Raw genomic sequence first — 18,581 nt, 5'->3', positions numbered from 1 at the left:
CGGTGTTCCCGGGGTCCGTCCTGGGGCAGACAGCTCAGGTCAGGCCCTACGTGGCTTTTGTCTGCTCGTCTCCCAGCCACATGGCTCGGCACGGCAGCAGAGGAATGCCACTGCTTCAGCGGGGTGCCCAGGAGCCATGGCACGGAGCGTGTACACACACGTACGTGCACGCGGAGGGGGCCTCGGACCCCCGCCCCCCGCACCACCTCCCAAGGTAAGCAGGAAGTGGTCCTGAAAGGCTGACCAGTTGCCCGGCTCTGTCACAGCTGCCTTCTGGGCACCGAGCGGACCCTCAGCCAGCGCAGGCTGCTGGGCCCTCTTGGTGTCTACAGGCGCCCCCTGCACAGAGCAGGAGCCAGTCCTGGCCCGGAGGGAGTGTGGGTGGGCTGTGCTGAGGCTTTGCGGGGATGGGGGGCCCGATGGGGCTTGGGGGTCCCTGGAAGGCAGCAGGAGGCTCCTTTTCTTTTTTTTTTTTTTCCTAAATGATTTTTATTTTTTCCACCATAGCTGGTTTACAGTGTTCTGTCAATTTTCTACTGTACAGCAGGAAGACCAGCCATGCGCACATGTACACATCCTTTTTCTCGCACGATCCGGCTCCATCATAAGTGACTACGTATAGTTCCCAGTGCTACACAGCAGGATCCTTTTCCACGTGGGGTCCGGATGGTGTCTCTGCCTTGGACATCTCAGAGGCCAGGTGCTGGGACCCTCGCGTGGGTCTTGGTGCTCAGCACTGTCCCCAAGAACCCAAAGCCATCCAGGGAGCTCTGAGGCTCCCGGGATGCTCTTCCTCTTGGCAGTGCCCTCTGCCATGTCCAGGCCATGCTGCCTCCCCAGCCCTCAGCCCTTACACGTGTGGGGCAGCCCAGCCCCGTTGGCACTGCGAGGCCATCAGGGCCCGTCTCCGGGGCCTGCCAGGTCTGGGCTCCCCCTGGAGGCTTGGTTATGCCGCCCCCCTCCTTGCACAGAGCCCCTCCTCTCTGCCTCTCACCCTCCTGCCCAGGGGCCGGGCCCCTCGGGAGAGGGGTCTTCTATATCCCGGCCCCAGGACAGATGTGACTGGGCTGTGCCAGCCTCCTGCAGGAGACTCGTGTCAGGATTTTGTTCCATTTCCACTTACTAAGTGGAGCACAGGTGCTGGAGGCTGAGCCGGGAGAAAAACAGACCACGGGAGAAAACGAAACAGGTGTTTGTGGCTCACGGGAAGGTCGGGCAGTGCCACTGGGGCAGGACCCAGGCCTGGGCCTGTATCAGTGTCTGCGGGCTGGGGGCGGAGTGGACGATTCAACCAAAAGAGCTGGGTTGGGGTCTGCTCTGGGGCATCGGGGGAGGGCCTGGGAGAGAGGCGCCGAAACTCTGAGCCCCTTCTGCCTGTGGCTCCGCAGCTGCTGCCCAGGGCCGGCACTTGCTGACTGCAAGGCAGCCAGGCCCGAGCAAGGGGCTGCAGGGCAGCGATACCACGCCGGAGCCTAGCTGAGCTCTCACTAGCGCAGCACCTGGCCGCGGGAGGGGCTCCCCGCGGGGGGCCAGGGGCATCTGCCCAGCCCTGGACTCGGCCTCTGCCAGCTGCTCATCCACAGGCTGGGAAACTGCACATCCCCACTGTCCCGCCCTGGTGCTCCAGGACCTAGGGGACCCCACACAGGGGGCTGTCGCCTGGGTGGGCACAGAGCGAGGGGGCCATGCCGCTCAGCCGGGACCCCCAGTGCCACTCTTGCCACGTCGCCCACCCGGAATGAGTTCACCCTCGCAGCCCTCAGATGCTGCGGCCTTGTGCAGTGAACAGCGTCAGCAGAAGCGCCAGCAGTGGAGGCAGCCGGGTGGATGGACGCTGGCCCTGTGCCGGGCTCCGGAGGTGGCGCTGCAGCCTCAGGCACAGGCTCCTCCAGAAGGCGAAGGACGAGAGCGGAGGCCTGCCTCTCAGGAGCTGGAGGGGGGCAGCTGGGAGGGGAGAGACCGGGTACCCGGCTGGAGTCAGTCCGCGTACGACCCGGCAGGTGGACAGCCCGGTTCCCTTGGGGCGGCCTGGTGTGCATCCCACAAGAAGGGCCAGGTTCCTGGAGGAGAAGGAGGTGGGGGCGGGGCGTTCTACCCCCGCCCCAGACACCAACCGGCCATCCAGAGGAGCAGTGACTGTCTCCAGGGCCCCATGGCAAGACCGCTGCTTTCCCCAGCCTCCGCGCAGGTAGTTTGACCAAAGCCCCCCTCCCCAAACCATCGGGCTGGGGCAGGGCGCCAGGGCTGGTGGGCGGGTGGCCGTCACCGCTGCCCTCAGAGCAGGCTGTGGGCGCCCGCATGGGGAAGGGGCCCAGGGGTCTCCCTGCTCCGCACAGCTGTGCGCGCCGCCCGGCCCGCGGCACGTCCCACGAGAAGCCCCGCCCCGGCCTCCAGCCATTACACAGAGTTCACCCCAGGCCCCCCGCGTCTCTTCAGCTGCAGGAAGACAAACTGGCAGAAGCACAGGCCCAGCTCCAGGTGGCCCGGGGCCAGCACAGTGTCCTCGCAGGGCGGGAAGTGCGCGTGCGCGAGGCAGCAGGCGTAGCTGCACGAGAACTGCAGCAGGGCCTCCTGGAAGAGGGCCTCGTTCTCCGGGGAGCCCAGCAGGGCCTGCCTGCAGTCCCCCAGCAGCACGTACACGAAGTAGAGCTTGTTCCGGGTGTCACAGCCCATGAGCACAGAGTGCGGCGCCAGCAGCAGGTTGGCCTCCCCGACGCTGCGGGCCAGCTCCCGCATCTTCCTCTTGGAGAACCTCCGGAACCAGCACAGGGTGTTAACGCTCAAGACCATGAGGAGGGGGCAGAAGAACACGTTGGCCGAGATCAGGAGAAACCGCCGCGCCGGGTGGTTCTCCTGGATCCCCAGAACCAGAGGGAGGAACACGGATGCCATGGAGAGCAGGATCAGGATGACGCCGAGCGTGACTCGGCAGCCCAGGTACCGGAGGCAGGAGCGGGGCGAGCGCACGCCGTTCAGGATGCCCAGGGCCTGCTTGTACACCTCGGGGTCCTCCAGCACCTCCCTCAAGGGGTCCGGGACGGCCAGGGTGCTGAAGGTGCCCACCCGCCAGGACGGCAGGCTCTCCCTGTTGACGCAATCCAGCGACAGCAGGGTCTTCCCGCTGTAGAGGGTGGGGGCTGCGCGCAGGCCCGGGGGGCGCGCCACGCGGTGGTTGGGGGTGCACAGGAGCTGCACCACCTTCTGGTAGAAGCGGCCGTCCGTGGCCTCCAGGTAGGTCAGGTGGCTGAGGTGCAGCGGGATCCGGCAGGGGCTCAGCAGGACAGGGATGACCGGCTTTCTCTCCAGGCAGGAGCCGAAGAGGGACAGGTCGGCCTCCAGCAGACACCAGCGGCTCTGCACGAAGTCTTGGCTCAGCACCAGCAGCACCTTCTGGCTGCGCTGGATGCAGTCTGCCATGTTCTCCAGCACGTTCCTGCCAGGCATGAAGTCCCGTTCGTGCAGACAGACCCTCAGCCCCGCGTGGTCCGCCTCCAGGCGGCCGATGAGCCCGTGGGTCCACGCGGCGTCCACGCTGCTGTAACTCACAAACAGGTGGAACTTCTCGCTCGGCCTCAGCTGGGGGATGGCCGGGGCTGCGCCATCCTCCGCAGGACAGGAGCCCATGGGTGACGCCACGGAGCTGCCTCTGGTCCCCCAGGGAGAAACTGCCCTCGGCCTGCAGGAGATGAAGACAGACTGGCTGACTGCAGTCGGACTACGGCCGACCACCTACAGGCAGAGCTATGGTCCACAACCTGTGCCGCCTGCCCGGGGAGCTGCCCGCCACCCAACCCGCCAGGACGCGGTCAGCCACCCGCTCTTCCCCTTCCCCGCGGGCAGGGCAAGGTCTCGAGGGCCCAGCCTCCGGGGGCACCCGGCCCCCTTCCCACGAGGAAGCCTCCCACTCCCCAGCCCGGCTTTGGGTCTGTGCCACCCCAGCAGGACCCCGCTTCAGGGCACCTGGGGACCAGCCTCTGTGTGCCCACTGGGGGCCTCAGGTGACAACCACAGGACATCTGGCTCTGAAGGGCTCACGGTGGCCGTGCCTTCTAGTCCTTTCTCTTCACATGTGTCAGTGGTCATGGGGGGCTTCTATAGGCTGAATGTCTGTCCCCCCAAAACTTTTTTTTGTCTTTTTGGGCCACACCACCTGCGGCACATGGGGGTTCCCAGGCCAGGGGTCAAATCAGAGCTGTAGCCTCTGGCTTACACCACAGCCACAGCAATGTGGGATCCAAGCCGTGTCTGTGACCTACACCACAGCTCACGACAACACCGGATCCTTAACTCACTGAGCGAGGCCAGGGATCGAACCTGCATCCTCGTGGATGCTAGTCATATTCGTTTCCACTGAGCCACGAGGGGAACTCCCCCAACTTCTTATATTGAGATCCTAACCCCCAAGGTGATGGTCTAAGGAGGGGCCTCTGGGAGGTGACGTGGTCACGGGTAGAACCCCCACGATGGCGTCAATGTCCTTTGGAGCCCGGAAGCGGGCCTCACGGAAGCCACCACAGCAGCCCCTCGCCCGGGCCTCCGGCCTCTGAGCTGCCGGGGGTGACGCCGTGCTGTGTCAGCGCCTGAGCCAGGGCCTCTCCTGCAGCCTCCCAGGAGCGCCGGCACCCGGCCGGGGCACTTGACCCCCTGCCCTGCACACAGGGCCCATCGAGGCCCTGCTGCTCAGTCCAGTGACAGAGGGCTGAGCTTGAACGGCCACCACTTGGCTGCCTGTTTCTAGGACTGCCGCCTCTGCAGGACTCAATACCGGGCGCTCTCCCACGTGCGCACCTGCTGGAGCCCTGCAAACCCCTGGGCACAAGGCAGGCTGTGACCTACTTCTTGAGGGGCCCCCAGCTGAGGCCCCTCCCCACTTAGGTGAGCAGGGGGTGGGGGTGGGTCACGAGGTCTGGGCCTGCAGCTCTGAAAACCATCCCCGCCCCCCTTCTACAAGGCCCCCGACTCCCACCTGCTCTACGGCAGGAAGGCACCACACCTTCCTGGCCAGCAAGCCTCCGCACCCCCGCCGTCCCTCCCAGAGGGGGCAACGGAGTGTCAGAAGAGGAGAGTTCGAGGGCCTCCGGGGGTCCTGTCCCCCTTCTCTCACCTGCGCCTCCGAGGAAGGAAGGGAGCTCCCTCCACGCGTCCAGGCGTCCAGGAAGCAGAGGCCGCCTCTGTGCTGTCCGGGCCAGCAAGGGCCTAAATATGGCAGGCTCTCGGCCACACACTGCCTGCTCCTCGCCTCAATCCTCAGAGGAGGCCTGGGGCAGCCAGCACGCTCCCCCAGAGCTGTCCGCAGACACAGGCTCCTTCAGCCAACCCTTTCTGGAGGGATCTCTGCCGAAATGAACGAACAGCGGGAAAAAGAAAGAAGGAAGTCAACTGAGGAAGTGGCCCGCACAGCAGCTGCAGGGAACAGGCGCCGGCGGGACCCCCGGGGCCGGGAGGCAGGAAGGTCGGGCTGCTCGCTCCCAGTCTGTCTGAGACGCTGCAGGCCGTCTGGGTGCCCTGGCTGGAAGCAGGTTCAGGGGTTCAGGTGTGGCTGGGGCCGGAGGTGGGAGGCACCCTCCATGTCTGGGGACTAGCGGCCCCTCCCAGCTGCACCCCCGGGCGCCGGGTGACCTTCCCCAAACAGCGGCACTCTGCTCCAGTAACTTCCCCTACCACTGGCACCAAGAGGAGGAGCCAGCCACGTGCCCCTGTGCTGCTCGGTGACCCAAGGGAGTAGCCATCTGTGTCCCTCAGAGCCTGTCCCTCGAGGATGTCCAGGGAAGATGGCCCCAAATGCTCCTCCCGGATCTGGGCTGTCGGGGACCCGGGATCCCTTGAAAGGTGGCTGCTCAGCCGCACGGCTGGTGAAGGAGCGCAGGTGAGAGTGGTACCTGCTCTTTTACTCCCATTAAACAGCCAAACCCGGATCTGATGAAGCGGCCCGGGGAGGTGGGCGGGGCTGGCGCACCCTGCGTGGACGGCGGTGGCCTGACCGGTCACCCCCGATGGGCTCGGATGGCGTGGAAAGACCTGGACGAGCAAGGCCACCATGCGGGCAGCCCCGGGACTTTGGGAGCCAGGCCTCCGTCCTGACCGCTGTCCACCCACAGTGCCCTAGGCCCAGCACCATCTCCCCGGCCTGAAGGGCCTCCCCCGCCACCCAGGAAGTGTCCACTGGTCCTCGGGAGTTTTCTGGTGATGGGTTCCCAGAGGCGGTCCCCAAAACTGGCTTGAGGAGGGGCTCTGGGCCCCGTGGCCGAGGCGGCGGCTGGCACTCCGGGGCCCCCACGCTCTCCCAGCTCAGGGCCCAGCCCTCAGGGCTCCACTTTAACTGTGGTCACTGAAAGCAGGGCTCTCAGTCGATTCCCTGACTGACATTCTGTTTTCTCTTCAAAAGCTGCTGCATTTGGGTCTCAGGACCCTTGTCCCAGCGGAGATGCAGCCAACTGCTACTGGCCACGGAGAGAACCCCCCCAAACACACACACAGGGGAAGTTTCTGGGGAGAGAGAAAACCCAGAGCCTGGAGCTGAAACGAAGCGAAACGAATCATCTGCACATCCGGCGCCGGACTGGGAAGTGACCGGAGGACAGGCCTCCAGGACCGGACCTGCCCACTGAGCGTGTTTGCCGGTCAGACCTGGACCCAACAGCACCTCGGACTCTCCCTGAGAAAATGCTCCCTGAGAAGATGCAGACCGCCTGACTGCTCTGAATGGGGGGGTCTGGGGGGACATGAGCGGGACATGTGCCAGCCCGGAGCCTGCCCAGGCCACTCCTACCCGGAGGCCACCCGGTTTTCTGCTCCTGCCCCCCTCCCACTGCCCACCCCCCTGCGCAACCTCTGGGGTCCCGGCCCGGCGGCTTCCTGGCCGCAGCGTGGTGGCGCAGCTGTCCGTCTGGAGGCCCCCGTCCTCTCTGGCCTCATTACTGGGCTGTGAGTCTTGAAGGAGTGACCCACCCGAGCCCTTGCCAGTGGTTCCCCTCACAGACAGGGACGCGCCCGGGCCCTGGTCAACCTAAGCGTGCTGGCGGCCGGAAGGGAGGCAATGGGAGGGCAGGCAGGCGGGGGAGGGAGTGGCCCTGGAGGCAGCGGGAAGCGGGGGGGTCACTAGGCTGCTGGCCAAGTCCAGGCGGCCACGCCACCCTAGCTCCCAGAGGCACTGGGGCAGGCGTGCTCAGGGTCTTTCGCCCTCCTGGCCAGGCCAGCTCTGGCCGCTGAGTCCAGAGTGCGTCCAAGGCCACCGCCTGGCACACCCTGACCTCCATGCCAGACCTTTAGGGCCACAGCCTCCTCCAGCCAGGCAGGTGGACAGGCCGGGGTGGATGCCAGCTCCCAGGAGGCTCGGGCCTGCAGGCGGGCACATGCTGAGCCCTCTCTCCTGTGAATCTGCCCAGAAGCAGCAGCATGGATCCGCCTGCCCCCAGGGACTTGCGTCCAGGGGAAGCTAGGGGCCTCGGGCCTCCTCTTGCTCCCTCACCTGGCTGTGGGGGGGGGGGTGGCCAGACCCAACTCTTCACCCCGGGTCCCCGTGGAGCCAGGGTGTCGCCCGCGTGTCACCAGTGTGTCCCGGCACGCTCCCCCCACAGGCCGAGCACAAGGTCCTAAAGTGGACAGGCCGCCCCCAGGGAGCGCCCCCTGGTCACCGGTGTGCAGTCTGGGGGCCGGCAGCTGTTATGGTCCCTTCAGTGCGCTGCAGGGTGGGCACTGCCCGATGGGCCATAGGCCTCTCATCCAGCTTTTGTGGGAAACTTTCCCACCATCAAGATCCCTTTACAGGAAACAGGTGTGATGAGGTGGGGGAGGGGAGGGGGTGGAGCCTGGTGGAGGCCGCGATGGACAAGGTGAGAGGGGGTGGACCGGGGCCAGGTTCCAGCAGGGTCTGGGACCACCGGTTTGGCTTGCCAGGATGCGGGTGTTTGGTCACCCCTGGCAGGGAGACCGGGAGGGCCCAGGTCTGGATGGCGCTGAGCGAGGAGGCGAGGGCTGCCGGCTGCTGGGATGTGCTGGGCTTGCCTGTCCTGGCTCAGGAAAGCGGGGGCCGGGAGAAAACTGGGTCTGTTTGGGGCGAGCGGTCCGTGAGGTGCCCGCGGGCTCCTCGTGGGGTTGGCCAGGCAGACGGGATGCGGAGGGCCAGGAGCTGCTGGGTTCAGGGGGAAGAGCGGGCATGGGGTGAGCTGGGCAGGACTCCCTGCCGCCAGGGGGCCAGCAGCAGGCATCCTCCTGCTGATCCACCTATCGTCTGGTTGGGGAGCGCGTCCAGGCCTGATCACCTCAAAACTGGCGAAACAAAACCATAGAGTTAGGAGAAATTGACACCGGGTCATCCGTACAGGGCCTTAAACATGTTGACAGACATGGGAACGTAGGTGCCTGTGTGTGTCTGCAGGTGTGTCCACATTACATGCGTGAGCATGGGTGTGTACCATGTGTGTGTTGTTCGAGGGAGTGGGGGAAGCTGTCTCCAGGGAGTCCGGGTCTGCCGACTTCAGTTTGGGGGCAGCAAATGGCTCAGAGGTGCATCTACCAGCAGCCCCTGGAGCCTAGGGCAGAGGGACCTTGTGGGCAGCGGTGGGACACCAGCCCCTGGAGACCACCCACAATCCTCGCTCCGGGCCTCCTCCCACTTTATACGTCCAGCAATGGCAGGTGGGATCTGTCCCCCGCCACCCCCTCCACCCATCTCTTCTGACCCTTCTTCTCCCTGTAAGAACCTTGTCATCACGGGAGCCCCCACCTGACAATCCAGGATAATCACTGTTTTAAGGGCCACTAACTGCAGCTTTAAGAGGGGCTGTGGGGCCCACGGGGGGGGGTGGGAGGAAGGCTGGGAGAGGGGGTGCCTCAGAGGCTCCTGTGGGGCCCATGGGGGCAGGAGGAGGAGGGAGGGGGAGCAGGACACACTCTGCACTTGCCGAAGTCATCTCATGCCTCTGCTCACAAAAGAAGGTGGCGGCTCTCTCACAACAGCAAGGAAATAGTAGCAACCCACATGCCCACCAAGCAATGTGGGGTAAATCCACAATGTGGTGGAATATCACGCAGCCCTGAAAAGGAATGAGCTCCCTTAGACGAACCTCAGAAACATCGTCTAAGTGAAAGGAGCCAGACATGAAAGACCACATAGTGACTGATTCCATTGATAGGAAATGCCCAGAAGAGGCAAATCCACAGAGACAGAAAACAGAGCCGTGGTCGCCAGGGACTGGGGGAGGAGAATAAGGGGTGACAGCTAATGGTATGGGGTTTCTTAGCAGAATGATAAAAAAGCTCTGGAATGAGAGATGATTATAATGGCTGCATAACTTTGAGAATACACTGAAAACCACTAAAGTGTATGTTTTAAAATGGACATTTTATGTTAAGTGTATAATAATATCTCCATTCAAAACCAAGATGGCACATGGGTGACAGACTTAGAGGAGGCCCACTGGTAAACAGAGCACTAAACACACAGCACAGTGCCTGCAACCTCTGGAACTGCTCGGGCAGCCCCAGGGGCAGCTCCACGTGGCCACAGCTGGGACCACGAGATGCTGGTGGTGCAGCTGCTGAGTCGTCCAGGGCGAGGAAGTGTGCCTGGCCGCAGCCCAGCAGGAGGGTGCCTTGTGGGCTTGGTGTGTTTCCTTAAAACTCAGCCCAGAGGCCCCCCCATCCAGTGGGGCTGGGGTCGCAGCTCTGCTCTTACCCTGCCTCCCTGACCTGGGAAAGCGGGAAGCAAGCCAGCACCGCACCAGCACTCACCCTTCCTCCCGCCCCATCCTGGCCTCACACCTGCTCGGCCACACTCCCCGAGGGGCCCTTCCTCTCCTGGGACATGGGGGCTGCCCCCTCCTTCACCCTCAAGGCTGGACTGGATGACCTCACCCGCTGCTGTCGAGCCTCTGAACCATGTCAGGACAGCCACGGGTGCCACCTGGGCATCCCCAGGTCTGGCTCCTCCCAAGTTCCCGCGGCCCCTCACCCTCCGAGCCCCTCACTCCCAGGCCTCTGGCCACACTGAGCCTCCACCCCTTCTGCTGGTCACCCTTTCCATCTTTGGGCAAGATCTCAGGTTGGCCGTCTAAGTCAGGCTCCCACGGAGTCTCCCCACCCCTCCCAGCAGCCCCGCCCAGCAGTCTCCTGAGGCGGACACAGCAGGCATCCATGCCTCCCACCTGCCAAGCAGCAGACATGCAAGGGGGGGAGGGAGGGAGAAGCAGGCTCAGATCAGCCCCTGCCCTGGTCAGCTCTGTCCACGCCCAGGTGCAGTTCCAGGGTTGGGGAGGCCTCAGGTGGGGCTGCAGCCCCTGAGCTCCCCCCGAGCGTCCTGCCCCACCGACCTCAGAAGGGGTCCTGTGTGTCAAAGGTCTTCGAGGTGGACGGCAGGGGAGCCCTGGGCCTGCCAGGCCTGTGCCAGGCGAGGGCCGGCCGAGAGGGGCCCAAACCCAGGCTCAGAAACCGGGCTGGGGGCCCGCTCCGCGCCCAGCGGCGCCCAGAGCAGAGAGAGCCATGGGCAGGCTGGGGCCTCCTGGAGCCCGGAGGGAGGGAAGGCCCCCCAGATGGAGCCCAGCCCCCCCCCCCCCCCCCCCGCCGCTTTCCGAATCCTGAGAGCTCTCCCTGGGGGCGGCCAGGCGTCTACTTCCTTTCTGCTGTCAAGGCCACAGCAGGACGCAGGCGTCTGTGTTTCCTGTTGTGCAGCCCACAGGCCGGTCCTCGTGGGACAGCTCTCTGCCAAGCGGCCGCTGGGCACCGAGAAGCCTCCGGGGCGGAGACAGTGTGCTGTCCACGGCCCAGGCCGGTGTGGCTGAGGCCGTCCGGCTTCCCAAACAGAGACAGGGCAGGAACCCCTACAGGTCAAGGCAGAGTCTGAATGAATTTTAGACAAAGGCAAAGAAGGGGCTGGGGACCCGCCACCTGCTCTGCCTGCGGAGAGCTGCTCTCGGCAGAGCAGTTACTCGAGCAGGGTCTACTGCAGACAGACCCAGACCGAGAGCCTGGCCAGTCAGTGCCCCCTGTGAGGCCCAGTGCCCACCGCCCTGGGGCACTCCTGCCCCCCAACACCAGCGGGGGGGACACTTTCACTTCCTGTGAAACTGAACTTAGTCTGGGCCAGCACCCCCTCCCCAGGGGCAGCACTCCCTCCCCGGGGACAGGAGCCCCGGAGACAGCTTCCTCGACCACGGTGCAGGGTTCTACTGCCCCAGGCCACCCGCCTTGCACCCCAGCCCAGATTTGGTCTGAACCCCACAGTGCATGTCCGTCTAAAGCTCAGGGCGACCCTGAAGTCGGGAAGCTGGGCCCCAACTCCACTCTGGCTCCGCTGGGCCGCGTCCTCTTGGTTCAGTGTCCCCAGAAGTGGGGCGTGACCTCAGACTCCCAGCCAGACATACGGGGCTCCCAGAGCTGCTGTCCCCCAAGCCCGAGGCGAAGGCACCAAACCACCCCATCTGCTCCAGGCACCACCCCTTCCCTCTGAAGTGCTTCTCAGGAAGCAGCAGGCCCGTCTCAGGCCCCAGAAGGGAAGTCAGCACAGCGCCAGCGCCGGCTGTCTGAGCCCCGAGGAGAAGGTGTGTCTGCTCTGCTCCGGGCTCATCAAAACGTTTCTTTTGACCTCCTTTCAAAGCTGAAACAGTGGCTCAGATCGAAAACAGAAAACAGAAATCCAGCTGGAGTTGGTGCGTGTGGTCGGGAAGCAGAAACTCCAGGCAACGCTCTCCCAGCAGCCGCGCCCGGGGCAGCAGAGCTGAAATTGGCTGATTTGCTAAAGCCACGGATGCGCCCTTCTTCCCTGGTGTTCCCTGAAATGGCTTTGGGAACAGTCGCAGCTTTGAGCCATCGGTGCAGGGCTAGAGGGAGGCCTGCCGGTGGAGGGAGCCCCCGTTCTCAGGCAGCAGGGCCTGGCTTCCTCGCCCAGACTGTCCCCCAGCCCAGCCCAGAGGGCACCACGCTGGATCTGGCGCTCAGTATCTCTCATCACCCAGCTGCCCGCCCCGGGCAGGGCCCTCAGGATGCCACGGCTGCCCTGCCCAGCCAGGCCTGTGGGCGGGACATGCCAGCGAGGGTGAGAAGCAGAGGCCAGGTGCCCCAGGCACGGCCGCTCCGGACCTCGGACCAAGAGCAGGGCTGGAGCGAGCCCCAGGGTCACTGTCCCCCGGGGAGGAGACCGGTGCTCAGACCAGGACATGCCGCCACCCTGGAGGAGGTTGCCCGGCCCCCAAGAGGCCACCGGCTTGGGCTGCATGGACCTGCCGGCTCCGGGAGCTCGCGGGGCTGGAGCAGCCTGTGACCCCCCGGGCGGCCAGGGTGCTGGGGTCTTGCCCCACCTCAGAGGAAAGCGTGTGTCTGACTTCAGCAGAAGCACGTCCACTGAGACAACAGGCGGCCACCCGGGAGCCTTGGTGCCCAAGTCTCCCATGGGCGGGGAGATACACACCGGCTGCGTGCCCACCAGCCTGCTGAGAAAGACCCCTGAGCGAGGTGGTCCCGGAGCCGCCAGGAGCCCGAGAAGGAGCCTGACACGAGCTCCCCTCAGCAGGGCGTGTGGCTCCGCCAGCACGGGAGCAGGATTTGCAGGGAGGCGTGTCTGCCCCAGAGGGGTGACCCTGAGCCTGAGTGGTCAGGCTGGGCTGCAAGCACTTGGCGCAGTGAACCAGGCAGGCTTTGCAACATTGTTAATAGGCAGGCTTATTGCCACACATATTTTATTTTTATTTTAAAAACTTTTTTTTTCCTTTTTGGCTGCGCACAAAGTATGTGGAAGTTCCCGGGCCAGGGATCAAATCAGAGCCAAGCTGTAACCTATGCCACAGCTGTGGCAATGCCGGATCCTTAACCTGCTGCACCACAGTGGGAACTCCTGCCACAGGTATTAAATAGAGATGCAATAAATGGACTCTCCCTCGAGCCGCCACGGACATTTCAGGGCTGTGTATGTGGGCTGGTTGAGGCCCCATCTACAGGGGACATGCAGTAGCTCTGGACGGACCACCCAGCATTGGGCAACGCCGCCAACCTCAGGCAGGCTCGGCTGGACAGGGGTCACTGCACCTGTAGCCCCTCCCAGCAGGGTCTGACGCCTGAGAAGCTCCCCTAAAACAGTATTCTAGCCTCTGAGCAGGGAGGGTCTCAGACACTGCAGAGCCCCCAGCCCCGTCTTCCCGGGACCACTGCCAGGAGGGTCCCCAGCACGGGAGGGGCCCCCCTGGGACCCCAGGAGCCTGAGCCCTCCCCTTCCGAGGTCAGGAGCCCTCAGTGACAGTCTGCTGGCCTCCGGACAGTGACACCAGGAACCCAGGAGACCAGGCTGAGGTCTCAGCCCTGAGCTTGGTGGGAGGCGCTCAGGCCTGGTCACAGAGCCCCTTCCCACGGCTGCCTGGCCCTGACCTGGGGGAGGGGAGGCTCTGTGGGCAGAAGCGCCTCACTGCAGGTCAGACGGCGGTCAGCGCCAGGAGCACGGTGAGAAGGAACCCGGGATGGCGGGGCGGCTGCCATGTCCTCCTGATGGTGGACAGAGGAGAGGTGACAGGTTGCCCCCCCCACCGTCCCCATGAGCACCCACAGAGATGCCAGTCAGCCAGCCACAGCCCAGCAGCCAGCACAGTGGGCAGGTGGCAGGGGCGTGAGGCATAAAGGGGCTCAGGGCGGGCCACCCCAAAAGATGCCAAGGCAGCGTATTGATTATCTCGAATCAAAGGTACTTGAGAAACAGCCAGTCCAAGGAGGACACGCTGACCCTCCTTTGCTCCCCTGAAAGCCAGAAGCCAGCTCCAGGGAAGCCCCCTCCCTTTGCAGGGGGCGGGGGGCCGGGGGCGAGAATGCTGGGCAAGCAGACCTTGCCACGTCTTCGCTCCTGGCTGCCACAAGCAGAAACCCCTTTGCTTTGCCAAATCTTCACAAATAATTGGTTCTTTGTCTAAAACGTCAGATAAACACCCTGTTCTGGCCATGGCTCTGGTCCGTACCTGCGGAAACTCTTATGTACAAAATCAGATTTGTTTCTCTCCTGTTTGTCGGTCTTGTGTGGATCTGATTCTTAGACCAGCCAAAGGGAGCTAGGAGAGACCGGAGGCAGTGGCAGAGCCGCCTCCGGTCACACCGCCTCTGGGGGAGGCTGGGGCGGGGCTGTCCCCGGGGATGGAGAGCCCCAGGTTCCTCAGGGACCCTCACTGCCTGGAGGGTTCCCGGGGTCTGGACAGGGAGCAGGCACCCCAAGCCCAGCTCTGGGCGCCCTCTATCCGCAAGAAGTTCCTCCCCCGACCCCGTTCAGCGAGCACGTTCCAGATCCACGCCTGGGACCCGACCCTGCACACGAAAGCTCGCCAGAGGCAGGCAGGGGAGGCAGAGGGGTCATTCTACAGGGGGTTCTAAGGCCTGGGAAGGACGGGCTGTGGCCACCCAGCTGGCCGTCAGGGGAGTCCCCAGCACCCTCTGTACCACCTCTGCAGTATCCTCTGTTCCTGAGACCACTCCCCAGACCAACGCTCTCTATGAACAGCAAACTCTGCAGTTCACCCGCAAGTCAAGGCCCCTGCTTGGCCTGAGCTGAGCAGACACACTTCAGACAAGTGGCTGCTGGGCTCGCACGCGCCTTCTGAAGAGCCCGCCCAGGCCCTGCCTGGGGCCAGGTCTGTCCTGTCCCCAGGCAGTGGCACCTGACCTCCCAGAGCCCCTGGGGACTAACCCCCAGCCTTACATCAGGGGGGCTGCACACGGCGTGTGTACCCTGGGCCTGGGAGAGGGAGGGAGTGGCTGGGGGCAAGGCCTGAGGTGGGGGTGCGGCCAGAGCTGGGGACCGGGCCCCAAAGGGTTGTTGTCCAGAGCCCTGCCCCGGTTTCCCAAGGTCCATGGGCAAGTCTGTCCCTTCCAGGGCCCACCACCCCCGGCGGAAGCCCCACTGAAGTTTGTTCAAGGAGGGAATGGGTAAGGCAATGAGGTGACTTTACACCACACTCTGCGCTCTTGCAGGAAGAGCTGACCTGTTCCAGGTGGAGAACAGACTTCCCAGGATCATGTGTGCAAACAGCAGGTGCCCGCTCCACTCTCCCCACCACCATGACTGCCCATCAGGCCCTCACCCCAGAGGACAGAGCTGGGCTGGGGGGAAGAGGAGCTGAACCCCAAGGACACTGCCCACCCCCCCTCAGCTACCAGCTCGAGCTCCCAGGGGTAGGACTTATGGGGCCCTTTACATGGGCACCAGATGGGCTCAGCACAGCCGCTGAGGCCTGAGTTCCCAGCCAGGAAGACTGGGGTGGGGGCTTGGTGGCGCTGTCCCCGAAAGCTCTCCTTCCCCGTCTCAATCTTTCCACACACACTAAAAATGAAACAACCAGGAAGACCAGAGTCCTGCAAAGGTCGTCTGGTCACCTTGGGGCCCCAGGACGCCTGGCCAAGCAAAGGCAACCTGGACCCCGCCCCCGCGCGCCCGCCCGGAGAGGCGGGGCGGGGCGTCTCCCGGGAGCGCGCGGGCCCCGCCTTCCGCGCCCGGGGCCCCGCCCCCGCGCGCCCGCCGCCACGCTGGCTTCAATAACGTTGAAAAGGAAAAGGACGGAAAGAGGCTGAAACCGGCGGCGGTCGGCATCCCCGCACGCGGCGTAGGAGCGCTGAGAGCGCCGCGGTGCCGGCGGGGGCTTCGAAGGAGCAGTTACGCAGGGCGGGCGGCGGGAGGCCGGGGCCGGGGGACTGGAGGACCGAGCCGGGGCAGCGACCGGGGACCGGGGGAGGCGGGGCCGGAGAGGCAGGGGGGCGAGACGGGAAGAGGGCACGGAGAGGGGAGGAGAGGCTGGCGGGAGGGCGGGGAGGGCGCCCTCCACCCGGCACGGCCGCATCTCCCCACGGGGGCGCGCGCAGGCGGGGCGCGGAGGGGCGCGGCGTTTGTGCGGGCGCTGCGAGCGCGACCCGCCCGGAGCCGGCTCTGCGGTGACGTCTCAAAGAGCCATTGAGGGGAGCCCCTGGCAGGAGGGCGCACCTGCAGAGACGCGCCTTTGAAAGCGCTGCAGCTGCCAGGGGCTGTCGGCCGGGCACCTAGCGGGGCAAAGAATGGGGGACCCGGCCATTTGAATGGGAGGCCCCTGGGAAACAGCAGGCATGTGCCAAGCCGGCAGACTGGGAAAGAAAGTGCGCTTCATCGGTGACTCTGTTGTTGGGGACCCTTTCTCAGCCTCGGCGCCCTCATGTGCATGACAAAGGGGCCGCTGCCGCGAGGCCAGCTGTCCCGGAGGGCGGCAAGCGTGGCGGACAGAGCCGGGGCCCTCTGGCGCTTCTCTGGCCCTGACCCGGACGGGGAAGCCCAGGAGCGCGGCACCCGCCCTCTCTTGGGAAACCTGCCACCGAGTGGCCTCCTCCCAGTGCCTGCCCTGAGCTCCAGCTCAGCATCCAGGTGTTTGCCGAAGCCAGAACTACCCGTGCCAGAGTCATGAAGGAACATTGGAGGCAGGGGTGCGCTGTGGCCACAGCAAGCCTGGGTCAGGGAGCCTGTGAGAACTGATCGTGAACAGCCAAAGCCAGAGGCCGAGGGCGGCGCTGGCTCATCTGCAAGCTCAGCCCCCTCCCCCAGCACACCTGGCTCGGATGCAGATGCGCTGGACCTGCCTGGACTCCTGTCCTCCCAAGCTCGGCCCCTGCTCCCTCCTCACCCCACAGGCGGTGGAGGAGGAGCAGGACTAGCTCAGGGTCCTCTGGAAGAGGCCAGGCAGGGGAAAATTCCTCACCAAGCACCCTCACTGGGACAGCAGGGAGCCCCTGGGGAGGAGCACGCGCTCGCCTCCCAGGGATCTGGGCCGTGGCCACAGCTGGCTGCCCCTTGTGGTCAGGCACCTGCCCTTCAGAGCCCTTCGGGCCTGTGGGCGCAGAGAGCGTGGCTGCCTCCTGGGCTCAGCCCACCTCACAGTAAGACCCTGGGAAGCACCGTCCTCCCTTGGGTCATGTGGGCCGGAATGCCCAGCCCTGACCTGGCAGGGTGAGGGCAACGTGCTCGTCTGGGTGACAGAGGGTCTCATGGCAGCAGGGGCCTGGGCCGTGGTAGTCTTTGGTCCTAGGACATCCGTCAGCTTTGCCTCAACCCCTTTAGAGCCTCAACTCAGGGTCCTGTTGCTGCCCCCGCCCCCCAGCAAGTCTCCCCACCCCTCCCAGCCGAGGACGCCCTTGGCCTCGGCCCTGCGTGACTCCCCAGCATCCTGGGCTCCTCGCAGCCGGCCCTGGGTTGGACCAGCACCTCTGGGATTTCACGCGTCCCTCAGAGGTGGCAGGTGACTTGGTGCGGGTTGGAGGGACCACAGCTAACAGGGGCACACACAGTGGAGCCCCTCTGGGAGCCTGGCCACCAAGGGAGTTAAGAACTACACAGGTCCTGGCTCTGGACAAGGCCCCATCCACTGTCGGCCCGACACGGAGAGGGCCTGCGGCAGCCGGCGCAAGCTACACAGGGGTCGCACAGGTGGGTTGGGGTCCGAGACCGGCGCCGTCCCCGCCAGCCTGGTGGTGAGCTTCCCCTGCTGTGAGCCTGTCCCTCCTGCCCCGCCCGTCGGGAGTCTGAGAGCACCAGGGTGTACCTGACCTGAGCTCCCTCCTGACTGAAGCCCGGGGCCCAGACAGCTGCCCGGCAACCTCCCTCCTCCAGGACGCAGCGGTCAGAGCCACGGTCAGACCCACTGCCTAAATGTTCGCTCAGCTGCTCAGTCTTAATGGGCTTTCACACCAGGAAGAATTAAATTAGGTACTCCCTTGCTAATCACCCTCTCTGTTTTCAAACAAAACAAGCCTTGGGCCCTGGATTGTCCACTTTGAATTAGAAGAGGAATTCCCCTGGCAGCTGCCGGGGCCTGATTGGCCCCCTGCATCTCCGCAGATGGGACTGCAGCCCCCTCCCCGCCCCCACCCCCTCTGCTGGAGTAACCTGTCAGGCAGGAGGGGAGGGGGCTACCCAGCCCCTCTGATCTGAGCATCTGAAGCTTCCCGACCCTGCACGCCCACATGCATTTAGAAGCAAACTCCAAGTCCCAACCGCAGCCTGGACCTGTGACCCCTCTTCCTCATGGCCTGAGCCTTGGGGCCTTGCCCCCGTCCCCACAGAGCTCCTGGCACTAGAGCTTCTGCTCAGGTTTCATTCTCTGGGTTTTTGGCCGCGCAGTCGCCCTTCTTCTGACCCCTGGCTGCCCCTTGTCTCCCTCGAGAGGTCCAGGCCCTGCCCGGTGGTCAGAGGCCCTCCTTCCCCTTCATGGGCCTGAGCTGGGGTGGGGGTGGGAGGGGCTGCAAGGACACACTTTCTGGGGCTGGCCCGTCTGGCCGGAACCCCCTCTCAGCTCCCCAGTATCTCTCATCCAAGGTGCTGGGGAGGCCCCAGCTCTGGTATATTCTGGGCCAGGTTGGCCGACCTTGCCTCTGGGTGTGGCTTCAGCCAGGCTGAGGGGAGGCCACAGAGGCTGAGGAGGACCCAGCTGCCTTTGGGCGGGCGCCTCTGTGCACTGGTCCTGGACCCAGACCCCCAGGGCCCCCGAGGGCCAGGATTGGCTCAAGGCTTCCGTGTGTGGCCTTCCTCCCGCCTGCAGGGATCGGAAACAGGATTAGGTGGGATTACAAGCTCCAGAAGCCTCCTGCAGAGGCTCCGAGGACCA

General features: G+C 64.8%; 1 protein-coding gene and 1 long non-coding RNA gene across 4 annotated transcripts; one reads left to right on the top strand and one right to left on the bottom strand.

Annotated features, from left to right (window-relative positions):
* LOC102159965 lies at window positions 479-7,935 on the bottom strand. Of its 3 annotated transcripts, none has more exons than XM_005652423.3 (3): window positions 6,830-7,935; window positions 5,105-5,334; window positions 482-3,676 (listed from the first exon to the last, which is right to left on the bottom strand). In XM_005652423.3, the coding sequence occupies exon 3, from the start codon at window positions 3,622-3,624 to the stop codon at window positions 2,398-2,400; it is 1,227 nt and encodes a 408-aa protein (XP_005652480.1). In that variant the 5' UTR covers window positions 3,625-3,676; window positions 5,105-5,334; window positions 6,830-7,935; the 3' UTR covers window positions 482-2,397. The 3 variants fall into 3 exon arrangements, with proteins under 3 accessions (XP_005652479.1, XP_005652480.1, XP_020929613.1); XM_021073954.1 differs by having other exon boundaries at window positions 6,949-7,935; XM_005652422.3 differs by lacking the exon at window positions 6,830-7,935 and having other exon boundaries at window positions 479-3,676; window positions 5,105-5,655.
* Window positions 5,731-6,602, top strand: LOC110256848. Its single transcript, XR_002338878.1, has 2 exons — window positions 5,731-5,866; window positions 6,386-6,602. It is a non-coding gene; the product is annotated as an uncharacterized LOC110256848 (long non-coding RNA).

Source organism: Sus scrofa, chromosome 14, assembly GCF_000003025.6.
Source record: "Sus scrofa isolate TJ Tabasco breed Duroc chromosome 14, Sscrofa11.1, whole genome shotgun sequence".
Taxonomy (NCBI): domain Eukaryota; kingdom Metazoa; phylum Chordata; class Mammalia; order Artiodactyla; family Suidae; genus Sus; species Sus scrofa.
This window is presented reverse-complemented; position numbering and strand designations above follow the sequence as displayed.

Coding starts and splice junctions, on each gene's coding strand:
- LOC102159965 (XM_005652423.3), bottom strand. CDS start 3,624: ATGGGCTCCTGTCCTGCGGAGGATGGCGCAGCCCCGGCCATCCCCCAG.